The sequence below is a fragment of the Amphiura filiformis genome, chromosome 15, assembly GCF_039555335.1.
Source record: "Amphiura filiformis chromosome 15, Afil_fr2py, whole genome shotgun sequence".
In the NCBI taxonomy this organism is placed as follows: domain Eukaryota; kingdom Metazoa; phylum Echinodermata; class Ophiuroidea; order Amphilepidida; family Amphiuridae; genus Amphiura; species Amphiura filiformis.
The window spans coordinates 15,189,779-15,209,369 of NC_092642.1; the positions used below are offsets into that span (position 1 = coordinate 15,189,779).

The window sequence follows — 19,591 nt, forward strand, 5'->3', positions numbered from 1 at the left end:
AAAATCGGTTAATTTGATGCTGTGGTACGCCAAAACACGATGCATGAATATTAAAAAATAAACCGGTTGCGTCGCGTAAAACTGGCTTTAGCATTTTGTTTGAGCCTGGTTCCATCAGAATCCAAGTGTGTCTCCACATGGCAGTGGCGTAGCGTGGGTCCGGGGGGGGGGGCACTCGACTTTGGAATTGGAAGTGACGGGGATGTGCGGACAGCAGTTCGAAATACCAAAGGGTCACTTCAGTGAGGCTGGGAAAAATTATCAGTCAAAATATAAAAGTTGATACAAAATGTTCGAAGAAAAATCAGGGTCATTCAGTGAAATATTGTCAGAAATTTCCCCAAAATTGTTGAAAAACATGAAAAAGCTAGGGGGTCTTTTGGTGACAGGAAAACAAAAAACGGGGGTCATTGGGTGATAGGGAGTTCAGTGAAACAAAAAAGGGGGTAATTGGGTGAGAGGGAGTTGAAAAATCGGGGTCAATTTTCACCTATTTTCAGTGAGTGCCCCCCGAGCGTGGGGGCACCGATCAAGACGCGGGGCATAAGCCGTTTTTCGGCAATTTTCATATGGGGTTACGGGCACCTAATGACGCGCTATATAGCGTCAATCTGAAAATTTAGAAAACCCCATAGGAAAATCCCGGGAGGAAAATTGCCGAAAAACGGCTCATGATGAGCGCGCTAGACCCCCGGGGCTAGACCTGGCACGTCAGTCCACACGGAGCATGATTGTATGGCCTTTATTTAAAGCTCTCCAAGCAGAGAAGATGAGACTGCTCCAAGTAATATAAGGTCAATCGCTTCAGGCCTGAAGACCTGGCCTCGGGCCAGGCCTGAAGCAGGCCTGGCCTGAAGCGCTGTAGCCCGAGATACTCACACCTCCGTCACTACGATTTCCACTGTCCTTCTCATGGTGAGGAAGGAACAACTAGGGACAGGGCCATGATGTTTCGGGCTAGAAGCGCTTATAAAATTTGAAGAGCGCCATCTTTTAAAATTGTTGAAGGAATTGGTATAAAGGTGCAGGTGTGGCAAAACTTTTTTTTTAAACTTGGCAAAATACATGTACAATCATACTCTGGATTTTGTTTATTTTGAACAATTCCAAAGAAAAATGAAAGAAACTGGCAACGATCAGGCTCTTATTCCTCAATGAGTCTCATTTGCATCCAAAAGTTTTTTCCCATAGTCTTTTAGAAACAGAACAAACGGGAGCTATTGCCCCTTTGCACCAGTGCAGCGTGTCAACAGTCACTAGCTTCACAGGACGGACAGGCTTTAGCAGACTGACTCAGGTTACCAATGTCAGTAACTTGCCAACACAGCACAGGGTAGAATACAAATCAGCACAGTTGGAATTCCATTGCCACGTCGTATCCTGACTTGATTAGTTAGTTATTTTTAGGCCAGTGTGTGGTAGACAGTCTAGTCCTCTTGTACATCAAGCTCTCTTCATCATCGCCCGATTCCGTGTAGAACCTCATCAGTTCTGTCTGCCAGTTTGCACTCGATTTGACGACAAAATGAGGACCTTTCTGTTGCTTTGTTTGGTGGCTGTTGCTTTGGCTAAGGTATGTCATGTGTTTTTATTTTATATTTCATGATTTGAAATAGTCGGGAAATCGTTTACTTGTGAAACTGTTATACAGACGGTATGGTGATTTGCTGAAAAAAAAACCTCATTTGCATCTATACAAATACAATGCATACACAGTGCTCCTACAACCTTCAACCTTCCCGTGCTATTGATAGCGGTAGGGTAACTTGGGGGCAAATTGGGACACAGGGTAATTTGGACAGTGATTTCAGAAATACTTTTATACCTTAAAATCATTGGCGTAGCTAGGGGGCAGGGGGGCAACGTGCCCCGGGCCCGGGCGCCACCCACCCTTACCTTAGGGGGTGCCAAATTGATCAATTCAGTATCGATTCTGCAATTCAGCGCCCCTCCAAGCGATGAAAGTCAAAATTGTCACGAGCTTCGCATGCATTTCAGCACAAAATCAATTGAAAGAACATTTTTAATAAGACCGATATTCTAGTATAAACCAAAATTAATTAATAGTGGTCTATGCCATATTTATCCAAAATTTAGTGTGCTCTGCGCGCAATTGTTTCAAGAATTGGGGGGAATTATGTATCCTTAGCCCTGGGTGCCACAACCCCTAGCTACTCCACTGCCCGCATCTAAGATATTCTTGGGTGGGGGGTAGGGGCACCAATTTTGTTAACTTGCCCCGGGTGCTACCAACCCTAGTTACGCCACTACTTAAAATAGTCACATTTTGCCCGTTTTTGCAACAAAATAATTTTGATATAATGTCTATTTATATTTCCAACCATTTAAAAGTATCATTCAAAAGGAACTTCTGAGTGCTGTAAGCTTAAGGGGGTACTACACCCCTGGCCAATTTTGGGCATTTTTGTCAAAAAGTATAGCGCATTGGTGACAAGTAAGATATGTATATTATAGGGACAAGGACTACAACTACTGCACTGAAAATTCAGCAACTCAAGGCAAGTAGTTATTGATTTATTGTGCAAAAATAGGCACATAATTGGGCAGGGGTGTAGTACCCCCTTAACACATCAAAATAAATATTCCATTTTTTTTTTCATACAGCAGAGGTCACTACTTGAGGCTAAATATCTGAATCAATGGCTCGGATTAGTGTTTCTCAAATTAAAAAAATAACTTCTAAGCCACCTTTTCAATTAAGGGGCTGTGCAATAATTATGAGCCCCCGGGGTGGGAGGGGGGTAAAATTTCCAAACGGCTCGCCAAAAATCGCTTGTCCTCCCTCTCGGCCTGCCAAAAATCGCTTGCCCCCCCCCTCTCGGTTTGCCAAAAATTCTTTGCCCCCCTTGCACATGGCAAATTTTTGGGATCCCAATTTGCAAACCTTAAATGTGACTGGACGCGGCGAATCAGCCGTAAAGTCGGCCGCGGTCAATTTTGTTTTATTTCGTGTTTAGAAAATATATACCATAAGGCCAAAAAAAAAAGTGTTTGTTTGCCCAGACACGACCGACCCAAAAATTCAAAAAACATCATACACTTTTTTTTTTTTTTTTTTTTACAATGATATAAAAATAAAGAAAATGATGTTTTTCCCCATAAAAATGCCAAATGACACTTGAAAGTTATTCCTGGCAATCACATCATTCATTTTTCCCATTTAGCCCTCCCCAACCATGCCAACAATATTTTACCATCAATCAACATCAATATAGGCTAGAGAACCAAGCACGACATGTACAGGTATGGTCTGGGATTTTGTACTCCAGCCCGATTTTGTTGCCAAAGACGTTAAACTTTATATGGTACATGTAAGGTTGAAATACATTCATAGATCAAAGCAGCCAATCAGAAAAGCGGTTAGAAAAGTATGCAGAGTACATTGGTTGTATATAATGTGCAATCCGCCTACTACGCGCAGTGCTTTCGCACGCTTTTTGGGCGGGTTGATGCATTTTTTTTCTTCTTGTGTAGGAAATACTATTCAAATAGGTTAATGAACATGTTTTTAATACTTGTTACTCGAGAAATTACACTAAATAATGCACTTGCGCTACGCATCAACATCAGCACGCATGCATTATTTTTGTCTAATTTCTCTCCCAACAAGTAATACACGTTCATTAATCTATAATTAAAGTTTGACACAAGTACAAAATGTAAGGCTGAATGTCGTATATTTTCTCTTACACCACTAGCTGCAACACATGTACACATCTAAAAAAAAAAAAAAAGAAAAAAAAAAAAGGAAATCGACCTACCGACCCACTCCTTTCTACCCCATGTCTGGGCAAACAAACACTTTTTAGCTGCGGGTAGCAGCTCTATAAGTCACCATGTCTCTCCGTTAGTCCGTTTGTCCGTTAGTCCGTGCGTCCGTTAGTCCGTTGGTAACAAACGCTAAAAGATGCTGTTACGTCAACATCGTTTGTCGCATGGCTATGGTACTTGGTGAGGGAGAGTGCCTACAGGGCAATACTAGAGTTTCATCCCGAAATATGCTAATTAGGTCATTAAAGGGGCATTACACGATTTTCAACAATTTCTAAAAAATGCTGTTACGTCAACATCGTTTGTCGCATGGCTATGGTACTTGGTGAGGGGGAAGGCAGGTACCGGCCCCATACTGGAAAAGAGTTTCGTCCCGAAATATGCTAAGGAATTAAGGGAAATTGAGGGAAATTCAGGTGAATTAAATGATTTTGTGGGCAATTAAGGGAAATTGAGGGGAATTGGGGAAAATTGAGGGGAATTAAGGGAAATTTGGGAAAATTAAGGGAAATTGAGGGAAATTCAGGTGCTCTATAAGTCACCATGTCTCTCCGTTAGTCCGTGCGTCCGTTAGTCCGTGCGTCCGTTAGTCCGTTGGTAACAAACGCTAAAAGATGCTGTTACGTCAACATCGTTTGTCGCATGGCTATGGTACTTGGTGAGGGGAGGGCCTATACCGCCCCATACTGGAAAAGAGTTTCGTCCCGAAATATGCTAATTAGGTCATTAAAGGGGCATTACACGATTTTCAACAATTTCTAAAAAATGCTGTTACGTCAACATCGTTTGTCGCATGGCTATGGTACTTGGTGAGAGGGAAGGCAGGTACCGGCCCCATACTGGAAAAGAGTTTCGTCCCAAAATATGCTAAGGAATTAAGGGAAATTGAGGGAAATTCAGGTGAATTAAATGATTTTGTGGGCAATTAAGGAAAATTGAGGGGAATTAAGGGAAATTTGGGAAAATTGAGGGAAATTCAGGTGAATTAAGGGAAATTTGGGAAAATAGAGGGAATTTAAGGGAAATTTGGGAAAATGAGGGGAAATTGAGGGAGAATTGGGAATATTGAGGGAAGTTAAGGGAAATTGAAGAGAATTAAGGGAAATTGAGGGAAATTCAGGTGAATTAAGGGAAATTGACAAGAATTAAGGGAAATTTGGGAAAATAGAGGGCAGTGAAGGGAAATTTGGGAAAATAGAGGGCAGTTAAGGGAAATTTGGGAAAATGAGGGAAATTGAGGGGAAATTGGGAACATTGAGGGAAGTTAAGGGAAATTGAAGAGAATTATGGGAAATTCAGGTGAATTAAGGGAAATTGACAAGAATTAAGGGAAATTTGGGAAAATAGAGGGAAGTTAAGGGAAATTTAGGAAAATGAGGGGAAATTGAGGGGAAATTGGGAACATTGAGGGAAGTTAAGGGAAATTGAAGAGAAGTAAGGGAAATTCTGGTGAATTAAGGGAAATTGACAAGAATTAAGGGAAATTAGGGGATTTAACACTTTATGTCAAGGCGCTTTTTTCCCGAAAATCGTGTGGACATCATAAGTGTCCGAAATCGGTTTCCGAACACTTTCGATGTCAAGACGCTTTTTCCCGAAAATCGTTTGGACATCAAAAGTGTCCGAAATCGGTTTCGAACACTTTTGATGTCAAGACGCTTTTTCCCGAAAATCGTTTGGACATCAAAAGTGTCCGAAATCGGTTTCGAACACTTTTGATGTCAAGACGCTTTTTCCCGAAAATCGTTTGGACATCAAAAGTGTCCGAAATCGGTTTCGAACACTTTTGATGTCAAGACGCTTTTTTCCCGAAAATCGTTTGGACATCAAAAGTGTCCGAAATCGGTTTCCGAACACTTTCGATGTCAAGATGCTTTTTTTCCGAAAATCGTTTGGACATCAAAAGTGTCCGAAATCGGTTTCCGAACACTTTCGATGTCAAGACGCTTTCTTCCCGAAAATCGTTTGGACATCAAACGTGTCCGAAATCTGTTTACGAACGCTTTGGATGTCAAGATGCTTTTTCCCGAAAATCGTTTGGACATCAAAAGTGTCCGAGATCGGTTTCCGAACACTTTTGATGTCAAGACGCTTTTTTTACTACAGTCGTTTGGACATCAAAAGTGTCCGAAATCGGTTTCCGAACACTTTCGATGTCAAGGCGCTTTTTCCGAAAATCGTTTGGACATCAAAAGTGTCCGAAACCGGTTTCGAACACTTTTGATGTCAAGACGCTTTTTCCCCGAAAATCGTTTGGACATCAAAAGTGTCCGGAATCGGTTTCCGAACACAATTTTTCAAATTTTGATTTTTTTTTGGTGTGGATGGAAATACCCTTTCTGGCATTATTTTAAGATGAGCGCCCTCAAAGGTTAAGCTCACAGAGGGTTACAGGTCAAAATAGGGGTCAAACTTGAACCTGCTTCAAAGACACCAACACTGCAAAATTGAATTCCTTGTCCCGCAGCGACCGCTACGGATCCGACGGTACTTTTTTTTTTTTTTTGGCCTAAGCTTTAAAATGGTATATCATATGACTTCAAACGATATTCAAAAGCGGGGTTATGATTTGTTGAACTCTGTTCCTTCGACAAAATTGTATTTTTATCGGTTCTACATGTGTCTCTTTTCTACATTTCTGGTAATAAATATCCAACAGTCATAATTGGCGGTCATTTCAAATCATCCCCAAGTCAACGAGGTTCAGAAATATCCTCTCATTGTTCATTGTTGATTATACATACCTGGACAAAATACAATGCTTTGTTATCTACCACTTGAACAGGATTTAGCCAAAGCAAACAAAGACAAGAACTATTCTATAGAAATAGGTAGAAGCTTATTATCCTCTTCAGCAGTAGTATTATTGATTGATTTAAACAGCGTTTTGATAAGATACTTGTCGCAACGAATTGATACACCTATGAATACGACATTCACATACATTTTACACTTTAACTCAGAATACAATTTGCGAGTTTACGGCTTATTCAGCGCGTCCACTCACAAATGGTCTATACATGTTGCGAGCGCAGCGAGTAGGAAAATGTGCATATTTAGGCGTTTCCGTACGGTTTTCCTAAGCCTTTTTAGCGTGTTTTATTTAAAAGGCGCAGAAGGCGCTCCAAGAATATGTGCCAAAAATCACTTGCCCTCCCTCTCAGCTTGCCAAAATTGCTTCCCCCCCTTTCGGCTCTCCAAAAATTTCTTCCCCCCCAATTTTACCCTCCCGGGCTCATAATTATTGCACAGCCACCAAATAAGACAAAAATTGTTACTTTTTTTCTTCGATAATTATAAGAAAAGTTTTCTTTTAGAAATGTGCCAAAATGGGACTGATTTACTGGACGTGCTAACTCAAACTGTCCCATCTTGCCCCAACAAAAAAATCACATAGTAAATCAATGGTGTCCCATTTTACCCCCAGCTGGCCCATTTTACCCTTTCTTTACGGCAACAATTTCGCATCGGGGTAAAATGGGACACCTTAATAAAATAATAATAAAATAATGTTGAGTGCCACCCCCGGGCTGGGAAATATTTTTATTATTCTTTACTTTTTTCTCTTTAATTTGACACCACTTGGGGGTCTTACCAGGGAAGTGCCACTTCCCTGGTCTTACCTTTGTGGCATTTCGAGATATGTCCATTTCAGACAAATGGTTGGTCAGCGAGTAAGTAAGTAAGATATGTAATACACTAATAATATAGGCTGATATCATTTCATGGTTCAGCAAAATGGACAACCTACAGGAAACACAAACCTAAACAAACAAACAAACAAACAAACAAACAAACAAACAAACACCTCAAACTTTGACACACATCTGTGGATGTCATCAGGTATGACTCATTGCTATTTTAGGTGATGAATTCCCATGGCCCTTGGGAGCTCCAATTCTTGGCCATGGCCATGATCGATGACCTGCCAATGTACTTCAGAAGTAGCAGAATGTCAACATACAATGTAAACTAGTATACTGGTACCTTGTTTGTGCTGTACCAATAGGATTCCAGACCATGACTATACTATCAAGTTAATAAACTTTAAAACTCTAAACTTTAAATTTTCTTCCACTGATTCGGAGACGCGTGCCCCAATTGTCCTCAAAATAAAGGCTATAGGCTTGAATAATAATGCTGTTTCAGACATAATCCTTGAATGCAGCAAAGGTTCCCAAGTCGGCGCAAACATCTGCATTCTGCATCCAGCATTAGTTCTCTCATTCGAGAATACTTTGTGTACACATCTATGGGACATGCAGTGAAGCAAACTGCAACTTATGAATTTGCATCTTCCTAGGGTTTTTGGATACGGTACTAGTAATCATGTCTTTATTTTCTTGAACAATTTCAACAAATGAGGTTTTAAATCCAATCAAAATGATGCAGCTAGCTATTGGCTGCTTGTTCTAATTATGACATAATTATCTGTCTTTGTTTAGGATATACAGCAGTGAAATATAACCGGTACCTTAATTGTTTGTGGTCTGTCTACTGTATAGTGATAGGCCTACCCTCAATTGACAAAATGGTTCACTTTTTAGGATTAATGTAGCTAAGAAGGTCCAAATCATATAGGCCTTAAGAAAAATCAACATAAGGTACTTTCAACAAACCACTTTTTCTTGTTAGACCAAATTAGCCCGAAGAAGTCCACTTCTTAAATCAAATTTATTTTGCGAAAAGGTCCCCGATTTGGAAATTCTGCAAAAATCACAGTGTCATCAATGTAAAATCCAGTCATGAGAAAAACAAAATAAATTGGCATATTAGAGGTGGTTATGAGAGATAATATGGTAGCGGGATGACAGCACAGGTGTCATAGGTTGCCATAGCAACATGAGTCAAAGGTCAGTTTCTGTTTCCACCATGAGATATTTCTGTCATCTATTAGATTATTATTTTGCATAAAAAGCCAGACATGACTGAAGTTAAGTTGGATCATTTTGCATCTTGCATTGTGAATTTCAAAGTATTTTCCCTCAAAATTATGCTAAACTCCTTTCAATTTTGGCATTTTATTATAAACTATGTTGTAAAAAAAAGCACAAAGACAATATTTGAAGAAAACAAGCTTGTCTTTTCTATTATGATCATATTAGGGTCTACTTTTTAAACATTTAAAATATCTGAAGACCTGTCCTCACCACTTTCACTCATCAAGTTTCTAAGCTATTTTTGGACAACAGTTGTTTGTTTGTTTTTGTTTGGGGGGGGGGGGGTTGGCCTAATGGTGATTAAAATAACATATAGAGATACATGTAAATAGTAGGCTTAACTCATATTTCACATTTGCTGGACCTGTCTATATATATGCCAAAGACCCCGGTAAAGACATAGGGCCGACATTGATAATATTATGATGAAGTGATAACAGTTTCCTGTCCATAAAGTCTTCCTGTATCCATAGGCACTACACAATGTAGAAGCTTGTAGATGTGTTTTTGAAGGCCTATGAATGATGTATCCAATCTGGGCAAGTGTGCTTTTGCATAGCTTCCTTGCTCGCTACACAGGCCATCAATACTAGTCAAGTCACAATTTAAAGGGGCATTTTTTGATCCATAGCCTCATCTCCAGTCCCCACTTTAAGACAGTTTTAAGTTTTAATACCATCAGAAACTTCTGACTACAGAATGTTAGTGTGATAAAATTTCTTTATAACAACCCATCATACCATAAAAGAGGATGTTAAAGGTGGGTAACCTGATTGATAACCTCTTCCCCTCATTTTACCCCATCAAAATGCTGATTTTGGTTTCAGGTGAAAGCTCATATTTTTCTCATTATGCTGAAATTAGGTGTTCCAAATTGGTATGTACTAGTATTTCCAGAGAAATCATCAAAAAACTGTCAAATTAGTCTCAAATATGGTATACCATATTTTAGACTAATTCAACAGTTTTTTGATCATATCTTCGGAAATACACAGTTTTGGAACTCCTAATTTCAATATGTTAAATGAGAAAAATAGGATCTCTCATTTGATATCAATTTATTACATGATCATGATGATTATCATTCATAAAAACACTGTAGACTTAACATGCCTGGAAAAAGTGGGGAACTTGGGATTGACTACCAAAATCACGCTGTATAAAATGGCAATAATTCCATAAGGAATTAGTCACATTTACAAGGAACATTTACGTGTTCTTTTTTGCATGAATGTTTGAAAGGGACGACATTTTATGTTATAGGTAAGTTTTTAAGAATTTGATTTTCCAAATATATCACAGGTGACCTTCCTTTAAAATCACAGAACACTGTTTTAGAGACTTGTTTGATAAATTATTTTGTTACTGAACAAAAACAGCACAAAACTTCATTGTAACGTTGATGGTAAGAGTGGTGTGTTACACCAGCAACGGTGAGAGAAAGAAGACTCCCCCTCCCCCAACCCCCGAGGGTTCTTGATTTTTGTATATACTAAATCTGCCCACGTTTCTATAAATTGAGCACAATTTTAGTGTGAGAAGACTAGACAAGACTTGAGGATATACATATTGTCTGGTACATTGTCTATACATGTATTTCCTGTCCTCTCAAGTATGACACTCAATCACAGACACTATTTCCTATCTATTGAAAGTCTTATATAGGCACTGAGACTTAAAAAGATTTCTCTTAGCTTATATCTTAATTAATAGCTGCTCCACAAATTAAAACAAATTTTTTACTGGTGTAAACCGTCTGACCCTAAATATACTGCCGTGCCGACCCTAAATATTTTTTATTTATTTTGAGGGAGGAAAAGAAAAAAAGGTGAAAATGCATGGGCCGGGTATGCGTAGTTGAATTGTGTACGGCTCTCATTAAAGACCCATTCAGTGATCCCAGCGCAAGTGTAAAAAATTAAAATTGTTTATAAATATAAATAGCTTAAAAGTGAAGGATAAGTCATTCAAATTATCATTTGGTATTTTTGAAAATATAGAAAATGACAAATTTGGCAAAAAACAAAGAGAAACAGCAGTACTGACGATGTTGAAGCCGCATTCAAATACATGTAGTTAATTTAGATACTGTCAGTATCTAAATTACAGATTTGTGTAAATGTCTTATTTTGTCTTAAATACGTGTCAGCTTTCGGTTGAACCACTCACAGGTAATGTTAGCACATCTATGACAATGACAAAGGTACCAAAATCTGAATTTTGATGATTTGTACAAATCATGAGCAAATCACTGAATGGGCCTTTAATAGATAATCAAAACATACTCATGCAAGTAATCACTGGGAAGCTTTATGCACATGATGATACCATTGTGTTATTGTAGTACTATACTAGCAAGCATAATTTCACCGGTGTCAGCAGTTTTAGTAGCCCAGTGTGTGTCTCATTCCTGAGCCATGTATCATATTCATATAAAGCATCATAAACCAAGAACTTGAATTTTGTTATTAATAGTCTTTGGCATGTTACTCATGACACATGTGCCTGTATTGCTCTAAAAGGGAATTAACCTTTTAAGGGATGCACCAGGAAATTTCCATTGGGGAAGTTTGAAGTTTTTTGAAGAAAATTAACTCAACTGGACTCGGCTCGGCTCGGACTTGGATGAGCTGGACTCGGGTACAAGTCTGCTATTCACTAATAAAACAACTTGACCTCCGAACTGAATACAATAATAGGCCTACATGAAAATAAAAAAATAGCATTATTTAAGATAGTGCATGTAGGCTTACGCATACCCACAGTGTAATTGAAAGTGTAGAAATAAACAGTACCGTATTTGTGTCTTTTTAAAGGCTTAAGTGATTTTGGCACAAAAATATGATACAAACAGAAAAGCAAACAACCACACACTTTGAATCTAAGTTTGGCAGGAGCTCCCAGGGGTGGGGGGGGGGGTACTCAAGTTTGGTTTTGGTAGGGGTGTGCTGCTGAGAATTTGAAAGTGGACCCATCAATATACCATTTTTTCAAAAAATTTGGACCCATCGATAAACCAAATCTCAAAATTTTCGGCTGAATTTTATTACCCAAATTGTCTTAGTTTTTACAAAAATTGGGCTATTGAAAATTTTGAAAAAAAAGGACCCATCCATATATACCCAAACTGAATATGCTACCAATGTTTGCAGCATGACAATGGTCATTTGTATACTATCGGACACGCCTAGCAAAATAATCTGAAGGTACACTGTTTTGCCATCCACAAGGATGGCACGCAAACGCGGCAGTCAATATTCTTTGGTTCTACCTCATTTGATCAAACTTTTCTATCTCCCATTGCAGAAACATCATGCTGGCCACAAGAAAGCTAAGGTGCCGGAGGCAGTTGAGGAAGGAGTAGCTGACTTGGCTGAGGCTAAGGATGCCTTGGATAAATTGACCTATACCAAGGAGGAACAGATCCTGGATGCGCAGGAAGAGAAGGAAACTGGATATCATAATACCGTCAATAGTATGTACATAAGAGCAGACGTGGTGGGGGAAAAGGGAACGGGAATTAATCAATTAAATATAATTATTATTGTTTCAAAAGATTTCAATCCCCACTCATTCCCATTCTTGGGCCAGAGTTTGTCCCTTTCCTTGGAAATTTATCTCCTCACCCTCTTCTCCAAGATTAGGATCCCCCCTCCAAGACCAAGATTCGATTCCCCCCTCTTCCAAGACCAAGATTTGACTTCATTCCTTCCTCCAAGATTTCTCTCCTCCCCCTCCTTCAGTATTTGACTTTTCCCCCTCCTCCAAGATTTGACTCCTCCACTTCCTTCAAGATTATGCTCCTGCCCCTCCAAGATTTGTCTCCTCACTGTTTCAGATTTGACTCCTCCCCCTCTTCGATGATTAGGCTCCTCCCCTCCTCCAAGATTTGTCTCTCCCTACAAGATTTATCTCCTCCCCTCCAAGATTTGTGTCCTCCCCCTCCTAGACTTGTTTCCTCCCCCTCCTCCTAGATTTGCGGGGACAGCAGAAGTCAGAATTCAATGTACAGATGTTGTCAATACATTTTTCCAAGCCAGCATTGCCATGAATTGAACATGGAACCTTGTGCACCTGAGGCGAGTACACTAAATGCTTTCACCACATAAATGATGTTATCGCCAGAAAGGTCCACTTTTGGGGGACAGATTTTTTTTCTGTTTTTCCTGTCCTGTTGTACACAAGCATGAACAATTTTGTTCTCTTCTGCACACAGATCCCTGTGCAGACATCGACTGTGGTTCAGGCCAAGTATGTGCTTTGGATGCTTCATGGAATCCATTTTGCAAGTGTTTGGATATCTGCCCAACTGAAGCAGCTCAGTACAGTGTGTGCTCCACTCAGAACATCACCTACACTAGCTGGTGTGAATTCCATCGTCAGAAGTGTTCCCGTCATGGGGAATTGGCCAAGGTTGTCGTAGAATACTATGGAGTTTGCAAAGGTATGGGGTAGTTTGAGTTTGTTTTGTTTATTTTGGGGCCTGGCGGTAAAGGATGTCTAGTCTCATGTCATCGTGGAATATAGTATGTCTGGACCAAAGAGGACGGGCACTCGCACATCTAAAATGTTGAAAGCTTGTAAGGGAATGCAGTCAATGCACTCTCAAAAACTATCCTTGACTAAGATTTTATAAGAATGACAGCTAGTGACCCTTAACATGGACATTCTGAAAAAATATATATATATAACCTATTCGCCTTCTGCACGGAGCCACGGATATGCCATTTTGCTACCAAAATGAGGTTCTCCTTGCAAATGCATTTGCAAAAAGTGCATTTTTATTTCTTGTACTTATCTGGCAATGCGCCAGAAGGCTTTTACAAAGCGTACATGGCGATTAAAGGCTAAAGCATGCATTTGACAGGTGAACACACACACAATAAGCACATTGGGGTAGATTAGAACCTCATTTTGAAATGACCATGCAAAGGTCAAGTTTGAAATAATGTAGGCTTACCCTTATTAAACTAGGACACATTGATTAGGCAAATAGAGGAAATGACTGTTAATACACCAATTTCCCTAGGTTGATACTGCTTGACAGGTCACTATGATGTTTTACATTATTTGACAATTTCTTTGTTCAATTGAAAACTTCCTTGTAGGGTTTGTTATTCAGTCCTAATTAACAGCAGTTGTAGGTCTCCAGGTACATGTATATTGTGGTTGATGTATACAAACCATACAAATCTGGATCATTTTATTAGAGGAATATGAACTATTTACTCTTTAAACTGTTTACTCTTTAATAATCTGTTATGCAAAAGTATTTATTTAAAGTTTATTATGGTTTAAGGACCCTACATACTTTTTAATGGATATAGCATGATTATTTGATGTAACATATCTTCAAAATGGGTAATGGTGTCTTCAACGCACAAGGTACTATGACAAAACACAGGGTTGTTGAAACCCGAATAAATCAAATCAAATCAAACTAGCTTCATCATGGAATTTAAAAAAATATAGGTGCACCTTTAACTCTATGGGCACTACCGGCAGAATTATCAGCCTCTAAGAACTAATTTGATTGGTTACAAAGAGGACTATATCATGTATTTAGCCAATCAGAGATATGGTAAGAATAGTCATTAGGGCTGACTGGAGATAAAGCTTAAGTACCAAGAGATCTAAAATCTCTATTTTCATTGGTTACTGAGATGATTATATCATGGAATTAACCAATCAGAGGTTCTGTAAGAAAAATGGGGTTAAAATTCAATATACACTGTGGGTTTATACTTGCCTCCACAGAGATAACAACTTGTGAAGACAAAGAGATGGAAGCCTTCCCAGAGCGCATGCGAGAATGGTTCCGTGAAGTCATGCTGGAGCTGTCACTGAGACCCATCAACGAGGGCGGTCTAAGTGATGACGAGGTTGATGAAGAGAGAGAGGCAGAGAGAGATCCAAACCCATTCATGAGACCAATCCATTGGAACTTCAGGCGTTTAGACACCAACCCAGCAGATTTGTAAGTTCAAAGTTCATCAGGACTGATATAATTAAATTAAATAATCAGATTATGATGTACAAGTCCAGAATTTTACTCATGTTTTAGATGTTTCATCATTCATGCTGAAGATTTCATCAGTAATGTGTCAATACAGTTGCTGCACCACCTCTGGTCCTCTTACTCTTATCCACAAGATGTGTAGTCATTTGCAGTAGCTGATCATATACATGACTCAAAGAATAGGTTCCTTCATTGCCATTGATAACATAGTCCCCTGCATCAGAGCATTACTGATGAAATCTGCTGAAACGTATAAAATGTAAGTAAAATTCTGGACTTGTAAATACAACATAATCTAATATTTAATAGATTTGGTTAATAGAAGTTGTTTGGTTCCTTTTGTTTGTTTTCTAGCCACCTGGACACACCTCTGGGCTGGGCTTTGAGGCTATTTCCACAGACCTACCTTCACTTAGACCCCGTTTAGACTAGAGAAAAGTCGAATTCAAACTCGACATCAAATTCGATTAAGACAGAGGATTAGCATAAATTAATTTGTGTTTGTGGTTTTTACTGAGTGTTTACACTATGCGCCCGAACGAATTCGACTCTGTATGTGGTCATCAAAAAAAGCATTATCAAGTTCCTCATTTTCAGTCCACATTTTACCCCAAGTATTTGTGGTTCTACCTTGTTGAAGTTGTTGGGAACTTTGCGAATCATTTCAATTTCAGGTCAATCAATTTAAAGCAAAATTAGCAAAAACTAATCCTTGAAAACTCGAAAAAGATACGATCAGACATGCACTTCGTGCATGGATGTACACTCACTGCAGTATGCTGTGCATGTACGAAAATACACAAGAGCTGTTGTTTATCGATATCACATGCTTACCGACAAATCAACAGACCGGAAATTCACCTCGCCAGGTCAGCAACACGCATGAAAAAGTCAAATTCAAGTCGCACTTTAACCACGACAAGGTCAACTTAATGAACCTCAGGAGCATTGTTGAACAACGACTTTTGAACTCGACTCTGGTCGTAATTGAACAACGACTGTACCTGTTTAGGACTGAACTCGACTTCAAAAAAGTCGTTGTTGAAGTACGACTTTTCCCTAGTGTAAACGGGGTCTAAGATTCACAACATGCTCATCTATCAGTGCACAATTCTGTAACCCCAATGCATTTGCACATTCATTGAATGACCTATGAAAATTTGGGTACAAAAACTCATACTCTGCAACTTGAGGTCAAATTTTGCACTATGATTGTTTAATTTGGGTTATTGGACTTATGTCCAATGGCATGATCAGATAACCTAAGCTTTGTGGAAGCACAAAACATTGCAGATGACATTCTGGGGGTACTCTTAGTTCGATCGAGGGATTGAGGTGCTGCTATTGCTAAGAATTTGAAAGTGGCCCCAACGTTATAGCAATTTCCCGGGAGCAATTTCGTCTCCCCTGAACTTTGTTTATATGCAATCACTGTTTCTAGTTATCAATTTGGTTAAAGTTCCGTAAATAGAAGCCATTCGAAAAGTATCATCACTAAGGAACTCAAACTTGGTAACAATATATGATCAATTGGTGGGGGCTTATATTGCCTGGAAGGATGTTGAGGTCAAAGGTCATTTAGGAGTTAAATTTGGTGGATATCAACCCAAGGAGAAGGGTTAAAATCAAAGCAAGAGGTCACTTGAGGTCAAAACTCATATGGGGCCAAATTTCAAAATTACTCTGACTAGGCTCAAATTAAGTAACTTATAAATTCAGGCAAGACTTCAGCAGCATGGTTGCTCTTGTTTAAGAAATGTTTACAACTTTTCTCCAAATTCGTTGGCTTAGAAGAAGTCGTCATTGATATACCAAATGGCCAAAATGCAACCCTGTTTTTAGCTCATCCCTGTATGGTAATTTGTACTGAGTACCCCAGCTATTGTCCTGCAAAGAGGTTATCAAAAATTCAAAATTCTTTCAGCAAAAGCAAAGTTTTGACCATTGCATCATCTTTAGGTCCTACAAGGGGCTACTCCCAATTTCATTATTTTAGTCCAAGAGGTGACTTCTTATATCTTGCATATGATTGACAATAATATTTGTTTTCTTGCATAGGTATTTGACTCATGAAGAATTGACATCACTGCGTGCTCCCCTGATGCAATTAGAACACTGCACTAAACCATTCTTCACCCAATGTGATGTCAATCAAGATGGTATGATCTCCTTGGAGGAGTGGGGACTATGTCTTGGACTCACCAGAGGTAGGTTGTTACCATGGTTACCCAGGCCAATTTGAGCCAAATGTTTGAATCACAAGATATTTTTCTCAAATCAGTATCATAATTTAAATTGTAGTTACAGTGCACTACAGTACATGTACTATTCTTGTGTGATTAAAAAGGTATTATCCAGTTTTGCCAAATAAAATCAATCCTTTGGTTGGAACTAACTGCTTGGAACACAAAAATGTCAATTACAATGAACAAAACTTGACGTTAAGGCCAAAAAAAATAATTGTTTGTTTGTCCTCCACAGCTTTGAAAGAGGATGTGCTTGGTGCGGGTGGATTTTTTTTTTAATTTTTTTTTGGGATTTGGAGTATTCCTGGACCTAGCTAGAGCTAAATGCTAGAATCCTTCATGGTGACTTAAAAAAACAACATTTTGTTTCTTTAATAATGCAGTTAAAGTTATAATTTGTGTTCATGTCATAGTCTTTTAATGATTTCAAATCCAATGTATTTTGAAGTCATTAAAAATAATAGACTATGACATGAACACAAGTTATAACTTTGCATATTGAAAACACAAAATGTTTTTTGGGGCTTTTTATATTCAACCATGAATGATCTTAGCATTTAGCTCTAGCTAGGTCCAGAGATACTCCAAATCTGAAGGAAAAAAAATTGAATTTTACTTATTTTTATTTTATTTTTTTTCAACAAAAAAAAAATTATAAAAAAAAAATATCGGTCAGGCCTTAATCTGAGGAGGCGGGCGGTGGTGGACAAACAAGCAACTTTTTTTTGGCCCAATGAAACTTCATCGATCTATAGGTCCATTCTCTTTCTAAGTGTAACCTTATGTATGTCTTCTAATCAAAACCTCTGTTTCTGTTACCTTTCAGATGAGATCCAGTATTAGACGCAACCTGATGAAGACTTTGTGATGTGACCCTGGATGTTTGTGACCTTTGACCTAGATGTGACCCTTAATGCATATTTGTTTAGGAATCATTTTCGTACTGTACATGGGGTGGGTAATGTTTGGTAGTTGTTTTTGGGGGGTTTTTTGGTTTTTTTTTTTAAAGTGGTGATATTTTTCACATTTTCTAATTTTTTTTTTAACTTCACAATCAAAACTTTTAATTTTATAAAAATTTTAAAACACCAAGGGATTAAATCAAAACTCTACCGGCAGTTGACCACTGGTTCCACCCTGTTCCACCCGGTTTCCATTGTTTAGAACAATAGCAACCGGACGGAACCACCTGGAACAGGCGGCTGACCACCGGTCAAGTTTTGATTTAGTCCCCAAACAAAAATTGTAGATGACTGTGTGTTTAAAGTAAATGTAGAAAGTAGATAAAAAGGCTATAACAATAGTTGTCAGGTATGAAATCATTATTTGAAGATGTAACAGAAGCGATTTTAAAGATAAATAAGCATGTTTTCATTCCATAGCCAAGAAACTACACTGCATACCCCTTATAGTAAGGTTTATCTTAACACTGTGACAGATTGTTTTAAATATAAAATAAAGGTTACCACAAGTGCCTGTGTTAATGTTTCTGTCACACACCAGTATTTTTTTTATTTTGATATTTTCTTGCCAGTTTTATACGAAAGCAATGGTGCTATAATACAATACATCAGGATTGCCTTACTTTATATTAACCTGCTTTTTAAGCCTTAAAAGCAATTATGTACTCACATTTAAGTCTGCAGCCTGTATCTCAAGTTACAGTGATAGGGTCTGGTCCTGAAACCCAATGATGTAGCTTGTTGCTGATAAATACTATAGCCAGGAGTCTATGTTAGTCAAATATTGATCTGAATTTGTGATCGCAAGATGTAATGTAGTTGAAATGATTAGTGGGTAGAAGTGCAATTGGTAGTGCAAACTGGGGTTGCTCAATTTAAAGCGTTGCCATGACATGAGTGTCTCTGTTATTATCTTTCTCAAGTCATCTGTTAGAGCGGCATATCAGCCACAATTTTCAGGATGGGGGAGGGGCAAAATTGATACATCAACCTCCTCCCACTATGATTGTCAATTCCTGCATAGCCAACCAAATTTTCAATTTTTACAATAAATTTGTTGATTTGAAATACCAAGGGCAACTTAACAGATTATTTTCTATTGAACTTGAGAGAAAGAAAGTAAAATAGCTGAGGAGCTTATTATATTGGTAGAATATCATTTTGTCATGACAGGGTTCTTTAATTGTAGCACTCCAGACCTCCCTATCTATGTAAATGTAAGTGGTACAGGCTGGGACTGACCCATGGTGCTATTATTTAAAACTAATATGCTGATTTTATATTTCATTATACCTGGTAGTAATATATAGTTCTCCTTCTCAATTGTATTTAATGTGAAATTACCTTTGATGTGCTCAGTTTCCTTGTAAACCATGAAATAAATAAATTTGCAATTAACAAAATTGTGATTGTTTTTGGGTATTTATTTATTACGAATAAAAAGTTGTTGTGTTTTCCTCTCACTCCAAACTTTGAAACCTGGCAAAAAGGTTTCTACAGTACAGTAGCGACCCTAAAAAGAAGTTCCTTTCAGTTATCTTTTTGAAAAGTCTAAAGTTGATAGCACTATTAGTGATTCACTTAATCAGAAAATCATCAAAAATCAGAAAATCATAAAAAATCAGATGTTTG

The 19,591-nt window shown here is 38.4% G+C and overlaps 1 protein-coding gene across 1 annotated transcript; it reads left to right on the forward strand.

Moving 5' to 3' along the window:
* Positions 1-1,388: 1,388 nt before the first annotated feature.
* Positions 1,389-17,983, forward strand: LOC140171289 (SPARC-like). The gene is made up of 6 exons (XM_072194519.1): positions 1,389-1,573; positions 12,039-12,207; positions 12,949-13,176; positions 14,490-14,709; positions 16,810-16,958; positions 17,824-17,983. Exons 1-6 carry the CDS (start codon positions 1,526-1,528, stop codon positions 17,838-17,840), a joined length of 831 nt encoding a protein of 276 aa, XP_072050620.1. The 5' UTR covers positions 1,389-1,525; the 3' UTR covers positions 17,841-17,983.
* The last annotated feature ends 1,608 nt before the right edge of the window (positions 17,984-19,591 follow it).